The sequence below is a fragment of the Chelonoidis abingdonii genome, chromosome 10 (assembly GCF_003597395.2).
Source record: "Chelonoidis abingdonii isolate Lonesome George chromosome 10, CheloAbing_2.0, whole genome shotgun sequence".
NCBI classification, from domain to species: Eukaryota; Metazoa; Chordata; order Testudines; family Testudinidae; genus Chelonoidis; species Chelonoidis abingdonii.
The window spans coordinates 16,835,202-16,857,112 of record NC_133778.1 but is presented as its reverse complement, the minus strand read 5'-3'; the positions used below and the strand labels follow the sequence as shown (position 1 = coordinate 16,857,112).

Here is a 21,911-nt window from a genome sequence, read left to right as displayed (position 1 = left end):
CAACATCAGTTGGTAAGAAAGACAAGCTTTCAGCCACACAGAGCTCTTCTTCTGGGATCGACATGGCTACCACTATACTGCGTACCCTACTACTGCTACTCTACTACCCTGTTAGGCAAAATGATGACATCTAGCTTGATAAGTCATTGACATAACAGAAATAATATCACCAAAGAATAAATATATCCCATTTTAAAAGCAGACACCTCAGCTTTAGGCTGAAATTTACTTTGAGAAAATCTCTTGGTTTACTTCATTAATGTTTTGTTTTTATTTAAGCAGGAGGAAAACAAGCTTGCAACAGTTCAGCCTTTTCCCTCTGAACCTGTTTGTCTTGTCCCTAATTTGGACGCCCTGTCACATGGTCCAGTGTTGCAGATTTGAGGTTTTGCAGGTCTGATACCATGAGGAAAAGGTCTTGGAAGTTAGTTATTGTGGAGAAGACCCTGACAGCAGCAGCCCAGTACACAGCTGAGGAGAAAAGACATGCAGAGTAGTTTGTATTAGCAGACAGCTGGAATATGAAATAAGCGATACTACTGCAATATGCGGTATTCAGTCAGCTTCCTCTGGAGAGCTATAAAAGAAGGTGCTACCTACTCTGGAATCTACTCTTCTGATGGTTACAACTCCAGCACTTAGCTAGGAGGTAAGGCAGGCATGTTACGTACCACCAGTACAGATTTTGTGGGTTGATTGACTGAGCATTGCAATCAGAACAGTAAAGCTCATGTTCTTGGAGTTTCCTCATTTCCCCTCCCCCCCACAAGCATTTCTCTCACCAAATACAAGATAACCCACCTTCAATTGTTCCAAGTTAATTTTTATATAATATTGCAAACTTTCATGGAGGCAAGATTTTCTTCAGTTTCTGTAGATTTTGCTATGCGATGTTTGTAATGACAAAAACTATGTGCAAAAAACGTCTGTTTGTGCCTATGCAATTCTGCTTTGGAGGAAATCATGCCAGTTTTTGGGTGAAGAGAGAGGGGGGATGTAGGCGAAAGCATAATTTACTTAGCAGTGCAATAAAGAAGGGTAAAACTCTGGGTGGTATTGATTTTGCAAAAGTTTAGTTCACATCAGGGCCTCATTTAATCTGAGGCAACAAAGTTCAGGACTAGAAGGGTTAGTAGGCTGGTAAATTTCAGTATAGACCAATATCTTTGTTTCTAACAGATGAATGGAGGTCAGGAGAAAGAAGGGTTGAGCAGATAACTCCAACTTTTTCCAATCTCCAAAAGATGTACCATCTCTATATGGGAACTTACACATTTCATCATAGAAAATGATGATGTGATACTGAGTTAATTATTTAACTGTAGTAAATTTTTGCTGAGATAATTTATGAATAGGTTCATCTTCTGTGCATGAGTCAGTTTGATCCACAGTTGATACTGGAGTCTAGATAGCTGTATGATCTATGGCCCTGTGCTGCTGAGATACAGGTTCTTTTCAGAAGCATGAAGTTATCTCTCGGGTCTTCTGCCTCCTGGGAGTCCTGATCCCAGGGAGGATTGGCCTGAGGTTGCAATATGTTAGGTGAGTATAAATCCTGGCAGGGAGCTGCAGTTTAGGGCTGTACCCTAAAACGCCATAATGAAGGCACAACAGATTACAGTACCTCTGAGAAATGTAATGAAAGGAACAAGGAACTGTAAATTGGGCGTGTCTGTTACAGACAGCTGGAACACGGGAGGTTCCAGTCCTGTACTGGAAATGGAAAATGAGAGTCACCATATCCAAATACTCAGATATAGTTAAGGCTTGTCGAGAAAATATAGAGCAAGAAAAAGGGTGAATGAGTTAATTCTAGTCAAATAAGTTACGGACTCAATTGTGAAAGGTTCACAGTGCCTCCTTTTGGATACTCAGTGTGCTCAGCTCCCATTGGCTAAAATCCAGTTGTTGCAGCACCAAGATCAGGATTTATGGGACTAAAATGCCTTCTACAAATATATCGGGAGTAGGAAGGGGAATGATCAAGCAAGAGTAAATCCATTAATCAGTGAGGGGTTGGGGGTGGAGATATTCAAAATGATGTCTCCAAAGCTTTTGTGTCACTGAACTCCAATTAAAAATTTGTATCAAGAGATGTGAAAAGAAGAGGACTGGAGGATCAGGGAGCAAAGGAATCCCTGTAAAAAAAACAGAGTTCAGGGAATGAAAAATTTGGAAAAATCTGAAAATATGCAAATCTGCAAATACCAATGATCTGAACCTAGAGTATTAAGGGAGAATTAGATCATGAAGTTGTTGTACTATTGACAATTATTTTTGAAAAAGTATGAACTTGATATTTATTCCTCATTCTTTTCTTTGTTCCACCTCCCTCACACTAAAACTGGCATGATTTCCTCCACAGCAGTATTTCCTAGAAGGCGGCAGATATTTTTAATACACGCTATTTATTGTCTTTACAAAAATGGCATGGCAAAGTCCACAGAAACCAAAAAAATACTTTGCCTGTGAATACCATGAAAGTCTGTAACATTCTGAGAAAATTCACCTGTAGCAACCTCAGGAATGTTGTCTTGCATAGATTTGTGAGAGATAGTGGGTGCTTGTGCAGGAGGGGGAATGAAGGAGCTCTGGGGCATGGTTTAGCCCATCCACCCACAGAAGAGCATTGGGGTTGACACGCTGGCCTGACCTCCTAGAAGAGTGCTGAAGTTGCAGCCATTAGAAGATGTGATATGAAAGAGACAAGCTGTGGTTCCCTTAAGAGGAAGGGTTGGAGGTTTCAGAACCTCACTTGAATTGCCTTTGTGAGCAGAGAGAAATAGTTGCAAGGGCCTATAGAGGTGGACACTAACAGAGTGACATACAGCTTTGAAATGCCATCTCGTACCTTGGGTAAAATTATCGAAAATGCACATGCAGGTATAGCTAGAAGAACTGGGCTTAAAATAAGAAGGAAAATTTCCTGCAGAGGGCCAGATTGTATCCTATGTGGAATTTGCTTCTGCAGGGGACAAAGTTCTTGGTAATCCATGGAATTTCTTATTTATTAACAACTCTGTTTATTGCAGTGATGCCTAGGGTCCAACCAAGAGTTGAGCCATTGTGCCGAGCACAATACAAACACAGAGTGCTAGCAAGTCCCCTGATGGAATTTCCCCTAGGTAGGAGAGAAGGTAGCACAGTGGGGAGGTGGAAGTGCCTAAATTAATGCTGCCTCAGAAGCATTTGCTTCTAAATGCTAGAGGGCAAATGCTGTACTTTTTACACCTTTACAAACACAGAGAAACTAAAGGGTTTTTACATGGTATAAATCAGCATAGAATCTAATCTCAATTTACCAAAAAATCAGAAAGCCATTCATAACAAACCTGAGCAACTGCACAATTGTCTTCTCATTGCCCTCATTATCCATTATGTCATATTCCCTCTTCCTGCATAGGGGGAATGAGGGAGACATGTCCTCCCCAACTGGGGAGTGCAATTGCAGAACTAATGCATTCTCACTCCTAAATCCCCGTGCCAACTCCTGTTTTATTTGCTGTTCTCATCATTTTCGTGTTGAAAATCTGATTTCTTTTGGGTCCAAGGCTGAATCTTCTATTGTTCTGGCAAGAACCCAGCACATTTTAGGCACTAGGGGTCAGATTTACAAAGGTATTTATGTGCCCTAGTGGGATTTCAAAAGTGCCTAAGTAGGCTAGGCACCTAACTACCATTGAAATCCTATCTGCAACTTTAAGCACCTAAAGACCTTTGAAAATCTGGCCCTATGTAGATAATAACAGATTGATTTACAGCAGGTTGGGATTTGCTGTGGGTTTGGGGTAGGGACATGATGTGATGAGAGCAAAATATCAGTGTCTTATTCCATAACTAGATTTACACTGATACAATTTGAGACGGAGTCCAGTGCTGGAACTTACCACAGTAAATATAGCCCAGGGATTCCCCATGTGGCACTGTCAGAAGACTGGGATCTGCTCAGGAGGTGGAACCAATGGGCAGCTTATTTAAATAGGTTCCTGCCTCCTCCATTAGCTGTATAAAACCTCCAGCACAGTAGGCACAGACCCTTCCTCCCCTTTTAGAGACTATCTATATATCTCCAGGCCCAGGGCCTGTTGAATTCAATGGAAAGCCCCCCATAGCATTCAGTGTGCTTGGCTCTTTGGCAATGGACCTAGCACCTTGGGGTCTAATTGCTGACTGGGATTGAGCTCCCAGCTAAACTGGGTTTGGATCTGGCTCCAGTCTTTGAATAGAATTATTAAAGCTAGCCCAGCCCAGCCAACCTGTGTTTTGAGTTGGGAGCAGGATGCTACTTAAATAAAGGGACATTATTTGAAATAACTCTGGAAAAGGCCAACAAGGATCTGTTACTTTATCTTAATTTGCCTCATACTATATTATAAAAAGTAGGAATTCTGACCAGCCAGTCAGAACACAGCTTACACTGACACTATTAGTTTAGCATAATGAGGATGCTTCATTGTGTTTTTATTATTGAAAAACTGTTCTTGATTGGCTGGGTGGATCGACTTTGCACTTCTATAATTGAGAAACCTAGTCCGTAATCATAAATGGGCACAATCTTTGTAATATTAGCATACTGTTAAAAATTATCTGCCTCCACGTTGGCCATTGTAAAAGGTTTTATCAGTAAATAAGAGCCGGCCATCTGGCAGCAATCTGATTGTCTGGCATTTCTTTCATTTGGTGCAATTAATACATAATGTCAATGGGAACAGAAAAGCATGACAGGATATTGTTTCTTTTCTGATAGACAAAGAGCAAAGCAAGCCCAAGCCTTTATGGAAAATAAACTCCCAACTGCAGCTGAGAGATTCATTTTCAGACCGGGAGGTATTAATCCTATATCTACGAGGTTCTGTTGCATCGACATTTACTCTGGTTATATCAAATAGTTAGTAATGCAAGTGCTATCATTTTGCCTAATGGACAAAAGTGCAACAGCACGACACTTCCCTGGTATGGCTAATAAACAGCTAATTCCAGTTGTTAGAGGAAACGGACCTGTTTTGTGTTTCAGCTAATCAGCAAGCATCATATTTTTAAAAGCTCAGGGATTTTTAAACGTTCCCTATATTTTTTCCAGTGGCTAATGGGAGAGTTAGCTAATTCAATTCGCATGTGTATTGAGCTGTTATTGTACATTTGCGATGGGAGTGTAAATGCCCAATTAGCAATTATTACTCATGCTATGAGCATTCATTATATTGGTGATCATAAATGGTTTGCTACACAAAGCTCTTGTGATAAATTTCCATTATAGTAGAATCTTTGCATTTAAATTCTTTTCTGACCATACATGTACTATAAGAACTTGATCCAAAGCCCATTGAAATCAGGGGAGACGATTGTAAACCAGTGGTTGCTAAGAAATAGAAATATTTCTGGTACCACTCTGATTTCATAACAGTGACAGCAGTTCTCTTCTAAAGATACTAACTCACCTTTGGATATCTAGTGCAATGTAATCATGAAAATCCACTCCCAGTGATGATGGCACATTCTCGCATCACAACCTTTCATTTATTGCTTTTAAAAACTCTTATGCAATTTGAAATTCCACATCTGCTTGCTAAAGGACTACAAAGCTGAGCTGCATTAATACTCCAGAAAAAAGTTCGTAGGAAGATTTGTTTTAATAGAAACCACACATTTGCTTCAACTGTGTTTGTAGCCTTTTTTATTCATTCTCTGTAACCCTTCAATATTTTTTTTTCAGATAAACATTTTCAGATGGTGAAAGTCTCAGGAATACTCAGCAAATACATCTCCAGACAGGAAGTTTTCATCCAGCCATCTTGAAGTCACTGATTTTTTTAAATTAGATATTCCTGTTTATAAGTTTCAGTCTACTAATCAGGGAGCAGGAGCACTACCATATCATTTAGGTGACCTGTCATAGGCCACAAATAATGAATAGTCAAACATACAGCAAGTAGTCTGTAAAATCTTATTGGCTAAAAAGAGGTTTGCATAAAATTTTCATCAAGCAATTTTGAATAACGAATAAATATGCAAAAGACTAAGTCTATTTGTGGTTGATTCATGAACAGAAAAAGCTCAAAGTTGATGAAATAGCTCACTGTATATTATTACCAACTTTATTAGGCCCCAGTCTTGCACATACTTAAGGGTTTAATCATGTGAGCAATGTCATTGGCTTCAAAGAAGCTGATACAATGAAATAAAATTGCTCCCGTGCTTAAGTGTTTGAAACATCAGGGCACTGGCAAATAAGTAAAGGTAATGTAGGGCCCTACTGAGATACCCAAAGAATCTACAGAACTTGATCCTACATATATCTCAAGCAGTGGTTCCCAAACTTGTTCCGCTGCTTGTGCAGGGAAAGCCCCTGGCAGGCCCAGCCAGTTTGTGTACCTGCCGCGTCCACAGCTTCGGCTGATCGCGGCTCCCAGTGGCCGCGGTTCACTGCTCCAGGCCAATGGGAGCTGCTGGAAGCGGCATGGGCCGAGGGATGTACTGGCAGCCACTTCCCATATTAATTCATCAGTCAGTCATGTTCTCAATGAAATAGGACTCGGTTAGATGAGCTAACTTCCTTCTGCATAACAAAACAACTCTTTAGACCTAGGGGAAAGGTGGAAATTTTCAACAGATGCTCAGCTCATTTTTTTACTCTTAATTTCCAGGGACCAGGTTTTGCGAGTCTTGCCACAAACATTTGAGCACGTAAAGCAACTTCAGCAGCTTTGTGACACCTTGCTGGTGAGTGATGCTAACAATGTTTACAAGAAAGCTGATGCCAAGTTAGTTCTATGGAACAGATTTCTATTTAACTTTGGATAGAAATTAAGGAAAAAGCAGCCTGAAAAAGCTTATACCTAAGATATTTACTAATAAATGGCTGGATTGAGCCTTGCCCTTATGTGGCCGTAGGAAATTGAGATTTCTCATCCTCCCATATGTGGCCTGTGAAACATCTGGCCACAATTGATGTCCCATGTCCAGAAAATCACAGTCTATATCCCAGAGGTATGCTCTGGGAGCAACTGGGTAGAGAGTTCATGATTGGGGAGGCACGGGCAGAGAGCATTAGGAATGACTGCTTCCTCTTATTCATCCATAGCTAATATAGCTTAATTAGATTTTTTCGCAATGGAAACAGAAATTTTATTTGTGTTCCCATTCTTTCTCTCCAGCTGGATTTGTGGAAGCCACTGCTGCCTGAAGACATCCAGGCTGGAGAAGAACTGCATGCCAGGGTTCCAGCCTTCAGTTTACAGGAGCTGAAAGACAGCTTAAATCAGCATTTGATATCTTATGAGTATGTCCACTAATTGCCTGATAGGGATCCCCTTGCGTACTGAATGACTCCATTGGCTTCAAGAACCATCCTCCCTATCATGGACATGGCTAATTTCCCCCAATCCACCCCAGAGTCATCAGACTGTGTTAATTGGATCCAGCCTTTGGATCCTATGTGTGTCCAAGCCAGCTGGGTCTAGGCAGAGTCCAGGTACTTCCTATGCGTCTGCACACTCCTGGGTTGCAAATTCCCTGTCTGCCCTCCTTTTCTTGGGATGAGGGAGTCTGTGGTCCAGCTGGCCTAGGCCCTGAATCCAGTGATCTGCCCTCCTAAGCCTCCCCAGTGACCTGTGCGCACTCCTCCAGAGCTTCACTCCTGTGGGCACTCTAATTTCTAGTTTAACTCCCCAGTGACAGTGTGGTAGGTAAAGTAAGGAACGTGGGCTTTGAAAGGGAACTTCTTAAATGCACGCACTTTACTCTTAGACAGCACAGGAGAGTTATAGATCTATGCAAAAAAATAAACCCCTGAATGCAATCTTCCCCCATCAGGGACCTCTCCACTCCTGACAGTCCTTGGGGTTGATTATTGTTCTTGAAAGGAGACAATGTCCCTCCTGCCTCCACTTCTCCAGCTATGTCTTTTGCTGTTTGTGATGGACTGGCTCCCTTTGGCTCTGGGCCAGGTGGTCAGTGGAAGAAACTGCAGATCCCTCAGTGCAGATCCCTTCCTTCCCCCCAAACAGATTTCTCTGAAGAGATGATCCATTCAAAAGCAAAGGCCCTTCTGGGAAAAACTCCATTGTTCCAGTAGGTGAGAGCCATTCGGTGCTGATGCTGCCTTGATTGCTCGGTTATACCTTTCCAGACATGGCTCCTCACTACATGCCAGGTTCCTGCCACCAAATGGATGATCTGAAGAATATCTACACTGCAATTAAAAACCCATAGGTTGCCTGTGCCAGCTGTAGCCATCCCACCTCCCATGGTCCTAGAGCCTGGGCTTCAGCCCCAAGCCCTGAAGTCTACACTGCAATTAAACAGCCTCACAGCCCAAGCCCCATGAGCCCAAGTCTGCTGGCACAGGCCAGGTGCAGTTGTCTAATTACCGTGTAGACATACCCCTAGTCACAATGACTGTTACCTGTACAATTAGTGTTCATAAAACCAAATGGGATTCATAACTGGACAAAGATATGGTTCCCAAATTGTCACACATCACATACAAAATTTAAAAACCCAACTCACCAGCTATAATGTTTCATATGAAAATTACAGCTCTGCAGCTATCCAGTGCTAGGATGGCAAATGACTACTAGACATATTGAATATAACCCAGCTGTAGTGACATTCACTAATAAAAGATACCTTGAACGAGGATTAAGGTCCATTCTGAAGCTATGACAAGCAAGACAATTCACCATTAAAGCTGATATCTGATAGCCTCCCTAATGAATTCTCTTTAGTAACTAATTAATGTTGATACTCTGTCAACAACAGGTGGAGAAATATGGGATAGGGATGCCAGTATATAAACTATCTAGCATCTGGGATAAGTGTTTGCAGTCTAACTGAAATAATATCATGGCCCAGATTTTTTAAAACTGGACTCTGTGTTTGCACTCATAATGATTTGTGCCTCTATTTTGAGAGGTGCACAAAAGGAAGGCTGAGTGGAAGGGGGGACTGAAAATTTGATTCTCTGTCCTTTAGAGGTGAAAAATAGAATGATAGTTAATTTCTGTATACAGATTTTGAGGAAAAACCCCTCTAAGAAGGTGGTTGGCATACAAGGAAGGCAATATGATAACTGGAGCATAAATGGCATATCACATTTGGGTCATCAAATATTCAAGCTGCATTAAACTCAGAAATTTCAGTTCACAGGAGCTGTGATGAGCTTTTTTTTTTTTTTTCTGTCTCTTACCTTGAGACACAGAGGTGAGAAAGCTCAAATTGAAACTCAGCTGAGAGCACTCTCAGAAGTTAAAAGGGCAGCCTTTCAGAAATGCCAGTCAGTGCTTGAGACAGCAGAGTAGCCTACTAGCGCTCTCAATGCATGACAATAACAAGTGGGCTTGCACTGCTTTTGCAGTTGTCTTATGCTGAGCATTTACTTCAAGCACAGATTTAGAACAGTGTTCCACATGGCTGGGTTGTCTTTCAAAGAATTCTATTAAAAGCACAGGGCTTGATCCAGTGCCCCATGGAGCCAGTGGGAGACTTTCATTGACATCAGCAGTCACTGAAGCAGGCCCATGATGAAGCAGATTCAGAATTAATTTACGGCTATCCTGCTGGAGCATCTATTTTCCAGGACAAAGACAATTTTTGCAAACTTACAAATAAAGCAGCATTGGGAGATCTTCCAAAAAATTTTTTTAAAAAGTGTGAAGTTTTTTAAAAATCCATACTTTTTTTTTCAAAATGACAAACCTTTAACTTGATTTTTTTTAGCATTGACAAATTTTGACCGGTGCTTATAACTGGTGAGGAAAAAAACCTGAACAATTTCGGGGGTATTTAAGGAGTGGGAGGCAGGGTTGAGGATGGGGGAGGGGTCAACAAGTGATTTTTTTTTAATTAAAATTTAAAAAATCTCAATATTCAGAACACATTGACCTATTCTATTACAGTTATTATGATTGCCGTATCTAGTGGCCTGATGAGCAAGAGGTTTAAGGTAGACCGTGGTGTAAAGGCCATGTTTTTGATTTAAGGATGTTACTAAAAGTCATTCTTCAGTTGCTGTTTAGGGAACTTTAATCTTTCTCTCATTTTTTCTTCAGGGTCCTAATACGTGATGTACAAGAACAACTGGACAGTAGCATGCCAAGGAAGGGTGGCAGTCACTGGAGGGTTCCAGAGGGCTAGTCCTACACTGTATATCATCCAATGGAAGAGGTAAGAAGGAAACCAAGTCTACCACTTAGGTGTTACTCCTGCAGAGAGTTCTATGCGAACACTCCTGTGTTTACAGAGAGCTCCATAGAAGTCAGTGTGACTTAGCAGTCCGCCTGCTTGGAGCTCATTGCAGGATCTGGCTTTCTTCAAGTCTTTTGCATGAAATCCTAGCTTGTTGAATTTAATGGGAATTTTGTCCTTGAGGTCAGTCGAGGCAGAATTTCACCCTTTGTTTCTTAATCTCTATAACGTAAATGCTTTGTGTGAAGAATTCATGCATTTAGCTACAGTCCTTCTGTGGACTCTCTTTTTCCTATTGTTGAACATGATCTCTTCTCTCCTAGGCAGCATCTATAGGCTTCAACCCATTGTTTGCTGCTTTTAGTCCATATTTTGAGTATTTGAATATCCAGTTGTTATGCCTCTTCACTGTTATTTATGTGAGCATTGACATTGTGCTCAGCACTGACCAAGACATGAAACGATGAACATTCCAGTAAGCTTGTAACAAAACAGATAGAAACGGAGAAGATGGGATGCCCTAGGAAGGAAGGAATAACTTGAATTTTTTTTTCACTTTTGGTTCTGTTCCCTTCTGTGGAAGAAGTGAGCCTTTAGAAGAGATTTGAATGTGGTGAGAGTGGTGAGCCAAGACAGCTGGACTGTTGTTCTCATTTATATATTTCACAGTCGATTTAGATGACACACACAAAGAGAAAGCTTTGTGATAAATCATCTTCTAGGCATATGATGTGTTTACTGTAAGCATTTGTATAGTTTTGCTTTGGGAACTGCTACTGACCTAAAATGTGGAAAAACTAATAGTCATCTGACTGATGGATCACCCCATGATAGTCTTAGGATTTGACTTCATCATCCAAATCCTCGGGAAGTCAACAGAGAGGCTCCTGATGGGGTTGGAGCATTGAATTGGCTCCTGAAGGAGTCCTAGGCAGTGCTTTTTGATGCCCACCTCTGCAATGTATTACTTTGTATTTAATTTGATGTAAGTGAAATGTCTTCCCCCATTATTTGGTCTTGAACCATGCTAAGTAATATCACAGCCTGAAATATGCTCAGAGGCATATACTGTGTATCTAAGAAACATAAAACATTTGCTATTTGGAAGTGGGGGTGGGGGAGAGAAGAAGGAAACTCCCTGTTTAGAGCAACAATTCTCTATGACTATTTCAGATTTTCACTGGATGTACCAGATAAAGGAGAGCAACAGTGAGTTGGTGACACAGCATTATCTAGGAATGACATATGAGAACCGGCCAATGTATTATCTGAAGGTGAGTGGGGAAAGTGTTGTTAAGATAAATAAAGAGCATCTCCATAAAATTATGAGGGAAAATGTCAAGATTCAAACCTTCTCTAAGAAGATTCTTATCCAGGTACAATGAAATAACAGGAGAGGTTTTAGCTCCTAGACAAAACACTACAGGAGTTTGCTATCTTTTGTATTGACAATTGCCATCAGTCTTTGAGACCACTGTTATATTGTGAAGACACCAGATTTAGCTAAAATCCTGTTTTGAAATATAATATTTAATAAATCTCATTTGACATTCTATTATTGTTTAGCAATGTGATTAAAACTGCGATTAATCATGATTAATTTTTTAAATCAAGTTAATTTGTTTTGAGTTAATCACTTGAGTTAACTGCAATTAATTGACAGCCCTAATAATATACCATAGTCAACCTGTGTAACTGTTTGCTATAGTTGTGTGTGGTGGAGGGTTTTTGTTTTTCACTATTCTCTATAATCTGTGACCTTTCTATCTTGGCTATTTCATGACAGTTCTCATAGGATCTGTCTCCATTGCTGAGAAAAATTGGTTTATCTTTCTTTCTGCTTTTCCTCTTCCAAAGAAAAGAACCTCAAAATTAGATCAGCCCAGGGAATGATTAATGTAAGTGAAGGCAGCCATATAAGAATTAGAAGCAGCTTTACTGGTACTCTTTGTTCAACGCACACTTTAAGATTCTTGGCCTGGGATGATGCAAAGATTGGGTTATTAGGAAGGAAAGCTGCTCATAATGAAGTCTGTAATAGTAAGCATCTCACATGGCTAAGCAGTATATCAAGGATCATACTTCACATACTAGAATATGCTAGACTCTTTTATTTTAACATAACAGTTTTCCTACTGATCACTTTTACACTCCCCAGATAAGTCAACCATCAAATAAGGCCAAGAAGATTATTTGGATGGACTGTGGGCTTCATGCCAGAGAATGGATCTCTCCTGCCTTTTGCCAGTGGTTTATGAAAGAAGTGAGACCTTTTCCCATTTCAGTATAAAATTTGCAGATAGTTTGTATTCCTCAGTTCTCTTCCTCTACTTATGAGAAATTGTTAAACTATCTCTTTAGAGACAGATTATACTTTGTGTTAGTGCATTACACAATCACATCTGGAGACCCAAGTTCAAACCAGGGCTTGTGAAGTAACAAATGAAAGTATTTGGCACATTGCATCCTCAGCTTGGGCCTGATACAAAGCACATTGAAGTCAGTGAGAAGCCTGCCCTTGAGGTCAGTGTGCTTTGAATCATGCTCTTGGTGCATCACAAAGCTACTGTGAAATCTGGAACAATTTTCCATTTCTGATCCCAAGAGTAAAGAGCTAGAAGATTTTGTACAGTGGTGTTCCATATGTATAGGATCTCTCTCTCCTACCAATGTAGACTGCAGTATAAATGTAATCTGATATATTATCACTTTTGAAATGCCTTTGAAAGTGCAGTAGATACCTCGATACATTTGGTGGGCAGGTAGAGTCTCTTCCCAAGGAAGTATTCTAGGATGACCAACCATTCTATGCCAATTCTAAATGAATTCCTGTCCAGTGATTGGTTTGTACCAGATGATCTGGTGCTAGTCTCTTGCACTTTTTCTTCTCAGATTTTGCAGAATTACAAAACTGACCCAAAGATAAAAAGCTTCCTGCAGAACTTAGACGTATATATCCTGCCAGTTCTCAATATCGATGGTTATATCTATTCCTGGACAACAGTAAGTTATGAAAATCCAGTAACTGGATTATAAAGATAGATGTACACTGTATTTATACTCATTTCTGGTACAAAAATGGTATCCAAATGTGAATTTTTCAGCTTCTTTTATTAGGAAGGGAAGGTAGTTTTTCTGAGGGAAAAATCCACATCTTTCTAGCACCAAAACTATGCAGAGGCCAAAGCCTGCTAGTTTTCAGCAGTCTGGACTGCAGCTGTTCTTTTAAGAATCCTTCACTTCTCTGCAGGAGTACCTTGGACAATGTCACATTGTACCACACTATCTTTAACGCTACTTTGAGTCTGGAAGCTCCTTCTAATGCTGCATTTTTTCCAAGTAATCTTTACTGGGGCCTCAGCAGATCTTAAATTAACATTTCAAAATTTTCAAGAGAATCTATTGCCAAACTGTACATGGTGGGTTTTATCACTCACAATTTTCCCCCGACAAAAATGTCCTGAGAGCTCAGTGTGGCCTCTTGCAACATCCCACCCATCTATATGCTTCTTGGCTGCTCAGGAGGCTGTTGACCAGAACTCCTATGCAGCTTCTTGGGCAGACTTCAGCATCAAGCACCTTTGCAGTGTAAAGGTGTTTGTTGCTGCTCAGCCCCAGTGACTCCCTGGAAGTTGTCGTCAGTATTCTCTTTCAGGCTGAAGATGTGTGCTGATTGGACAGTTGCCAGGGGATGCTGTTGAAGATACTAGGATCTTCTCTTCTGGGTTGGGGTGGGTTTCCAGACACAAGGGAAGATGGGGAAGGCATTTTTTCAGAAAACTTAAGTTAACCTCTGTATGCAGGGTAGGTGTCCTGCCCTCCACCAGAAATGTTCACTTCTTCTACGGTGTTTTTAACTTTGTCTTGAGCTTAACTGCATGGGGAAAAGAACACAATATGTTGCAATCTTCACCCCTCACTTCCTTGTATGCCAACTCATGCTTCAGTAACACCAGCAGGAGAAACAGACAGTCCCATCACTGGCATCTGAGGCACAGCCTTTTCCCATTTTCCCATCTCCCCATTATATCAGCATGGAGATAGTGTTGGGATCCTAATGAGGTCCTGTAGTCCCATCTGCCTCTGTGTGGTACCCGTCTGTCTCCCATTGAGTTGAATCTGTATTAAGCCTCGTGCCTTCCAAATCAAACATCACCAGATCGGGCAACATCAGGATTTGGAGAGCTCCAATTCTTGTACTCTCTTGTCTGGTTAGTCAGTGGAGAAGTGCACACAGGCAGTGCATAGTGTGAGTTTGAACTCAGCTGCTAAACTGGGAAAGGGACAATAGATGGGGGTGAGAGGCACCGAACTGAAGTGTACTGAGGAGATTGGCTGACAACAACAAAAAAATCAGCTGAGTTTATTGAATCTGAGCCACAACCTGGATTCCATTATAATCATTCTTGGACACTGAGGTACCCCCTAAATCTGGGGCTGTCTTTTAAGCTGGGACCCCTGCGCTAACGTAGGGGAGTGCCAGGGAAGAAGTCCTATGACCTGGCATGGTTGACCTCTAGAAATGTACCGCACGCAGTAGTGGCATTGAATCCAAGTGCTACTAGGCAGCCAGGGATGTGAACTAAAGGTGTACCTGCTATCGCAGGGGTTCTCAACCTTTTTCTCCCTGAGGCCCCCCTCAACATGATATAAAAACTCCAGGGCCCCACAGGGAAGAGCCTTGTAGTAGTTTGACTTCTACTTTGGGGGGCAGGGGCCAGCGGGGCTCAAGCCAACTCTTCATGCTGGAGTCCAGGGAGGGAGTGCCACCTCCTCTCCCTGACTCACCTCAGCAGGCCACCCAGCCTGTCTGGGTTGGGAGTGGGGGTGGGGCAGAACCAAAAATTGTAAGTCAAGGGGGCGAGGGGCTTAGCTCAGAAAGTTTGAAAACAGCTTAGGGTGCAGGCGGGGGATAGCTCAGGGTGCAGGGAGGGGGTAGCTAGGGGCTGTGTACAGGGAGGGGATTCTCAGGGGGTAGGGAGGTGGTAGCTAGGGGCTGTGTACAGGGAAGGGATTCTCAGGGGGTAGGGAGGTGGTAGCTGGGTCTGTGTGCAGGGAAGGGGGTAGCTCAGGGTGTAGGGAGGGGTATTAGGGGCTGTGTGCTGGGAGTCCCCTGCAGTCACTGTTCCCAGAGGGGTTTGCCAGCCATGGAGTCAGGTCTCCTCACCCAGGCAGCTTTTATTGGCTGCCTCTGCGGCAGCAAAGGGGACTGGGAGCTGAGGAGCAGCTTCAACCCAGGGGACAAGCAGGAGAGGAGGGAACACTGCTGCTGCCTGCTCCGTGGCACCAGCCAGACCAGCAGCTGCCCTGCACTGTCCGGCTTCCCACCTCTGACCTGGCCGGGGGGCAGGGAGAGGAGATGGGGAGGGGGAGGTGTGGAGCTGCTGCTGGGACTACATGCTCTTGCACTGCAGTTTGAGCGGGGGAATGCCCTCCATGTCCCCAACTCTGCCCATGGGCTCAGGGCTTCTGGCGCATAGGGAGCACCAGGGTTTGGATCTCCAGGATTCAGCCCTGCACCACCTGGCTTCAGTCCCGTGGAGGCCACTGGGGCTTGGGCTCTGGCCGCAGGGCACGCAGACCCCTTGAAATGGCTTGTAGACCCCCATTTGAGAACTGCTGTGCTATAGTACTTTAATCTCTAATCTCCCAGTATGCTGTATTATTACATAACTGAAACCATTTCTGCTCAGGAACGTCTGTGGAGAAAATCCCGCTCTGCACTTATAAACAGCACCTGCTTTGGAACAGATCTTAACCGTAACTTCAATGGCTCCTGGGGCAGTAAGTTCCAAGTATTTCAGATTTTGAGACATGAATAGATAGCAAGGCATGAGAAGCAAGAACAACAGACCGTCATCTGAGCTGTGTGTATTTTGTATTCCAAAGGCTGCAAGGGAACACACATTTTTGATTTCTTCAAGAAATGCTTATAAATAGAAATCTCATTTGCAAAAATATTAAGATCCTGATTTTCAACCTGGATGCAGCCTGGCATTTGTTTTTCAAGCACAAAAATAATTTTGTTTCCTTAAATAACTATGCCTCCAATTCTATGAAGGAGGGTGGGATGCTCGGTGGTTTGAGCATTGACCTGCTAAACCCAGAGTTGTGAGTTCAGTCCTTGAGGGGACCACTTAGGGATCTGGGCCAAAAATCTGTCTGGGGATTGGTCCTGCTTTGAGCAGGGGGCTGGACTAGATGACCTCCTGAGGTCCCTTCCAACCCTGATATTCTACATTAGTTGCTGATAGTAATAGTAGTCCGTTATCTAACTGCTAACGTTTGTGCTTGTGGTGAGTTTGAACATGGCTATGTGAGTTGGAACATGTGCCTTTAACATCATACAGAGGGATTTCATAACTTTATGGTGCTACACACGTTTCACCAGGATATTACTGACATGCGAGTTATTTGTTTTCAAGTGAGGCTTCACAAGGCATATTTTCTACAAAGATGATTACATTAGTGTGTAGGAGGTGAATACCGGGTGCACTCAGTCACAATGTTACCAGACCCCTCTGAGCCATCTAGTCTCCCATTTTAAGATTATAATGGAAATGCCGCCATGCTCTCAAAATTGGGTTTTGTGAACATCTCTGCTTAGCTTTGTTTTTTAATTCCTGTACAGGTATTGGTGTGTCTCATAACTGCAGCAGCCTCACTTTCTGTGGAACAGGGCCAGAATCAGAACCCGAGACTAAAGCTGTAGCCAGATTTATAGAAAAAAGGAAAAGCGATGTTTTGTGCTTTTTGACTGTCCACTCTTATGGACAGTACATTCTCACTCCGTACGGTTAAAAAACCAATTTGGCAAGTAACCACCAGGATTTGGTAAGGCAACAGAACCATGCTCCATGTCAGCGTAAAGGATTACGCTTGCATGAACTCTGTATATCTTGATCATCATCTTTGTGCTTAAGATTGATCTCATGTCTATGTAATATTGTACTCAGTCCCCCTTTGCCTCTCTTTGGTACTGTTGTATTTACCATAGAAATTAGAGTATTTATTGGTATTGACTCAGCATTTGTCTGAAGGGACAGATGAGGTATCAAGAGGAAAAAGATCAGTAATAACTGCAGCTTCCAGGGGGATGGGAAGTTTGCAAAACATTGAAATCTTCAATTTATTAATTCAGGTTTGCGTTCTCTTCTCATCTCAGTCTTGCACATTGTTGTGTGATGACTGCAAGTCTTTTTTGGCTGAACTAATCCTGATCCTTCATCATAACTAATTAGCAATTGATTATTAGGGATCTGATTACTGAGGGGTTGCCAGGATGTGACTGTTTTTCAAAACATCAAAACCCACTGCCATGTGCAAAAAATGTGCCTGCAGTTTTATGTGCAAATGCATTTGTCTGCATGATTGCCACAACTGTGCCTACAAATACCTAGTGTCTCATGATAGAAGTTCAGGCTCAGTCCAGAGCCTGGGTTCTAGGACCTTGCAAGGTGGGAAGGTCCCAGAGCTCGGGCTGCAGCCTGAGCCAGAACATCTATACTGCCATCAAACAGCCCTTTAGCCCAAGCCAGCTGGCATGGGCCAGCCATGGGTTTTTAATTGCAGGGCAGACATACCCTCAGTGTTTTAAAATCAAACCCTATATACTCAGTTAAAATCCATGTTTATAAAACAGTCCAGCATTTATGGCACTAACCTTGGACTTGGGAGAGCTGGGTTTGAGTCCCTCTTCTACCACAGGCCTTCTCAGTGACCTTGGGCAAGTCACTTAGCCTCTCTGTTGCTCAGTTTCCCCTCTAGCATGGGGATAATAGCGCTGCCCTACCATCCCAGAGTGTGGTGAGGATAAATACATTACAGACTGTGCAGAGGTCAGATACTATGGTAATGGGGACCCTATATGTAACATAGAGTGGTAGATAGATAGTGATCTATCCATGCCACAACCACTCAGACCTCTGTTGACAGTGGAAGTATATTACTTAGATCCTCTTTCTCCAGTAGTACAGGTTCCTACCATTGCAATAAAAAAGGAATGCTTTTTAGCTGGACACATTTTCCCACCAGCTCTGGTGTTGAACTAATAATTGATGCCCAAACCTGAACCCAGTGAACTACAGAATCAAGCCTGAAACTCCAAATAGTTCATGTGGTTACCAGAACCGGTTAAGACTTTCTTTCCTTTTCAAATGTACAGCTGGAAGCTGCAGAGAAAGCAGCAGTCGCACTGAAGGAAAAGCATGGGACCAATTTTACAGTGGGACCGACTTCTCTGGTTTTGTGTAAGTTTGTGTTTTGAGCTTTCTCTATTTTCATGGGGCAAGCAAGGTGGTCCATGTGCCTTATTCCTCGATATTGCTGTTTCATTGCGTTTCCACTTTGAGTAATAATGGAGGAGCTGGTTTAGATGAGTATCTAAGTTGCAGCCATTTCAATGTGGGATACATTGTGGAGCCCTTTCATACGTTAAAAACAGCTGACAGCATGGAGGATCAATCAGATGCTAATTCTTATATAGAACTCATCATGAGAGTGTCACATGGCACACACAGGGATTGGTATGTGATATAAAGTGAAATCCTGGTCCCTTTGGAATCAATGGCAAAACTCCTATTGACTTCACTGAAGTGATTTCACCATACCTATGAGTCAGCCGTTCAAATCCAGATTGGGTCTATAGTAACTATCAGCCATTATCATCTGGTGGGTGGGTTGATGTTCTGTGTGAAATAAATTGGTCTCAATCTAGTTCCCAGTGGACAGGTGTCCATACCACAGCAAGCACTAGATGATGATGTCTGATTGACAGTTTCAGTAGAAATCATGGAGAGTCAAGTTACCCTTGACCCAGAGAGGTATTCCCTCTAAATAAGGGTTGAGTCACATTGGTGGGGTGGTGTAGCAGATAATATTCACAATGAGTAAATTGGCTCTAGCGAACACGAACACACACGCACTTGTGTTTGTAAATTACACAGACACAATGCCTGCATTAATCAGACCTTGAGTTGCATGTGTTTTAGTGCGTGCCTTGCACTGTCTTGAGTGTACACACAAGGTGTTTTGCTTGTGCAACGCTGGCATGTTTAGACATTAGTGTGCTCTTGAGCCAGCGTTTGTTGTTACATGGCAAGTTGCAGGAGAAAGAGCTTCACAAGGCAGAGGAACAATGAGGTCTGGCCACAAAGAACAGTCAGGGATTTTTCAGGCTGGCAGTAAAATTAATATAGCAGGAAATTCCAAATGGTATCAATGAAGGAAATGCAAAACTAGAACAAACCATGGTCCATCTAACCCCATGTCTTGTCTCCAATAGTAGCTAAGGCCAAAGGCTTCAGAAGAAGGTATATGATTCCTTTAATGCATCTCTGGTTATTGGATATGAAGTGGTATTTTCCATATGCAAGTTCTATAGAAACATATTTAATGCAATCAAATACTTCATCTAGAACAAGTTTTCCCACTGTGAAGTATGGCTATCTATGGAATGATTATAGTGCTTGGTACAGGGATCTTGTAGCAATTTTGGATAAACTATGCCCAGGGTCATGTATAAAGAATGGTGCCTAATACATTTGTCTCATCTATATTTTTAAATTCATAGACAAGAACTCTGGCTCCTGGTGGGACTGGGCTCACATGATTGGCATTCCATTCTTCTACACATTTGAGCTGAGAGACAAGGGTGCCTATGGATTTATTCTACCGCCAGACCAGATCCAGCCCACGTGTGAGGAGACTACCTCAGCTGTGATGACCATCACAGAATATGTAAATCAGAAGTATTTCCCAAACAGTGCAGTGGCAGTGACCTCTGGCAGCCTGTGGTTATGACTCACTGTCCTATTCACTCGGACCTTGTCCTAAGTAAGCCCTGTAGAGCTCAGCAGGAAACTCACATGCAGTGAGAAATTGCATGCAAAAGAAAGATTGACATTACTGGGGAGCTAAATGGCATAGTGTTGAAATAAACAACCATTACAGTAAATGCAGAGAGTTCTCTGGCGTTCAGGGGGCTGTTTGGAGAAGGAGGAAAGGAGAAAGAACAATCTGTAAAATCAAGCCCTGCTCATCAAAACCAGTTGTAGAAGGTTAGGTTCCATTCCTTTGTTGAATTAAGGTGAAGCCCATATTAACTTCAAAAACCTTGCTCGCTGTCTCTGCAAGGCCAGATTGAATATGCATGGGGAGGAAACTGCGCTCTTAGACATGGTCTCAGGGACTGCCTTACATCTACGCTACCCTTTCTGCTAGGCATAGCCCTGCTCTTCTCATGGTCCCCACACCACACTGGCCCACCAGCCAGAACCACTCATTTCCCACCCATGGTTGGCACCAGCAGGCTGAATGAGAGATTGAGATCTCTGACTGCCGTCTCTGTTCTCACTTCAGTAAGGTATGCTGCTGCTTTGATTCTTCTTGTTTTCCTGGCCTAAGAGAGTGTGGGGAGAGGGGAAGGGTGTTACAAGAAGCTGGGGTGCCTCAAAATCAAATGGAAACCAGAAATCAAAGACAAACAAGCATAAGGGGTGCTGTGGGGGTGGGAGAAACTTGGTCCTGTCATTCTTTTTCAGGCATGTAGGCAAATAAACGAAAGACAGAAATCCAGCATTGTTGGTACATAACTACAAGAGTGAAGGGAAAAATTATGGGATATTCCTATCTCCACAAACCAGGCTAGAAGGGGACTTCTTTACTTTATCAACCTGGAATGGTATTTTCCTGCACAACAATATGGGTTAAAAATATTTCTCTACAGACTGGATTGAGATGAAATCCTTTAAAGTGCAATATTTAAAGGGGTATACTCTGCAAAAGCAACTTTCTTAAAAACCATTTTGGGCTTCCAGCTTGGCTTCTCAGTCACGCCATATCATTCTCAGTGAACAAGTCCATGGGCCAGATTCCCAGCAGGTGTAAATCAATGTAACTCTATTGATTTCTGACAGTCCTGAAAACTCTCGCTGAGATTTGAAGCCAAGCAGAGTCTTTCCATCTCAGTCTCTTCATCACCAGTAACAGTGTGTCTGCAGTTGAACAATTCTGTTGAACCAGAACAGACTCTAACTCTCTCTTGTCCAGGTGTGTTGACTGCAGGTGAAAAAGTTGGGGTGGGGTGGAATAAACATCTGTTTTAGTCACCAAGGTAAGCTGATTGCTCGCAGTATTCAGAAGCACCCGTGTAGATCAGAACCCCTTGTAAGCTTAGTAGGGTTGGTCAATTTTTATTTTTTTTTTTGACAGAAAATGGGGTTTTTGCAAAACACTTTTTTGGGGGGGACCTATTTTTCATTTAAAAATATCAAGTTTTTGTTGAAAATGGATGAGAACTGAAAAATTTCATTTTAACTTAAAAACATTTCTGGGAAAGAAATCTCAATTTTCTGACCACCTTCAGTGCTTAGTCCTGTGCAAACACACGGTAAGAACGAGTTTCTGCATAACGAGTTTACAATGGAAACAAAGGACAGGAGAATGGGAATAGTATTAACACCATCTTACAGGTGGGGAACTGAGGTCAGAGAAGGTAAGTGACTTCTCCAAGGTCACACAGGAAATCTGTGGCAGAACCAAGAATAGAACTCAGATGTCTTGAGTCCTAGTCCTTCGCTGTCCTTAACCACAAAACCATTCCTCTCTCTTAATCACAAGGCTGATCAGAGAGATCCCAGAGCCTTCCCTCCACACCACATTTATAAGCATTTTAAAATCAGACTTTGTTGCCATTTTTCCACAGCACATCAATGTAATTTTATTAT

The 21,911-nt window shown here is 42.3% G+C and overlaps 1 protein-coding gene across 1 annotated transcript; it reads left to right on the top strand.

Annotated features, from left to right (window-relative positions):
• Nucleotides 1–404: 404 nt before the first annotated feature.
• CPO (carboxypeptidase O) lies at nt 405–19,986 on the top strand. The gene is given in 11 exon segments (XM_075069818.1): nt 405–493; nt 6,645–6,720; nt 7,155–7,279; nt 10,050–10,084; nt 11,359–11,459; nt 12,344–12,448; nt 13,078–13,188; nt 15,879–15,969; nt 16,817–17,019; nt 18,350–18,434; nt 19,757–19,986. Coding segments are annotated over 11 exon segments (1,251 nt in total).
• Nucleotides 19,987–21,911: the final 1,925 nt, after the last annotated feature.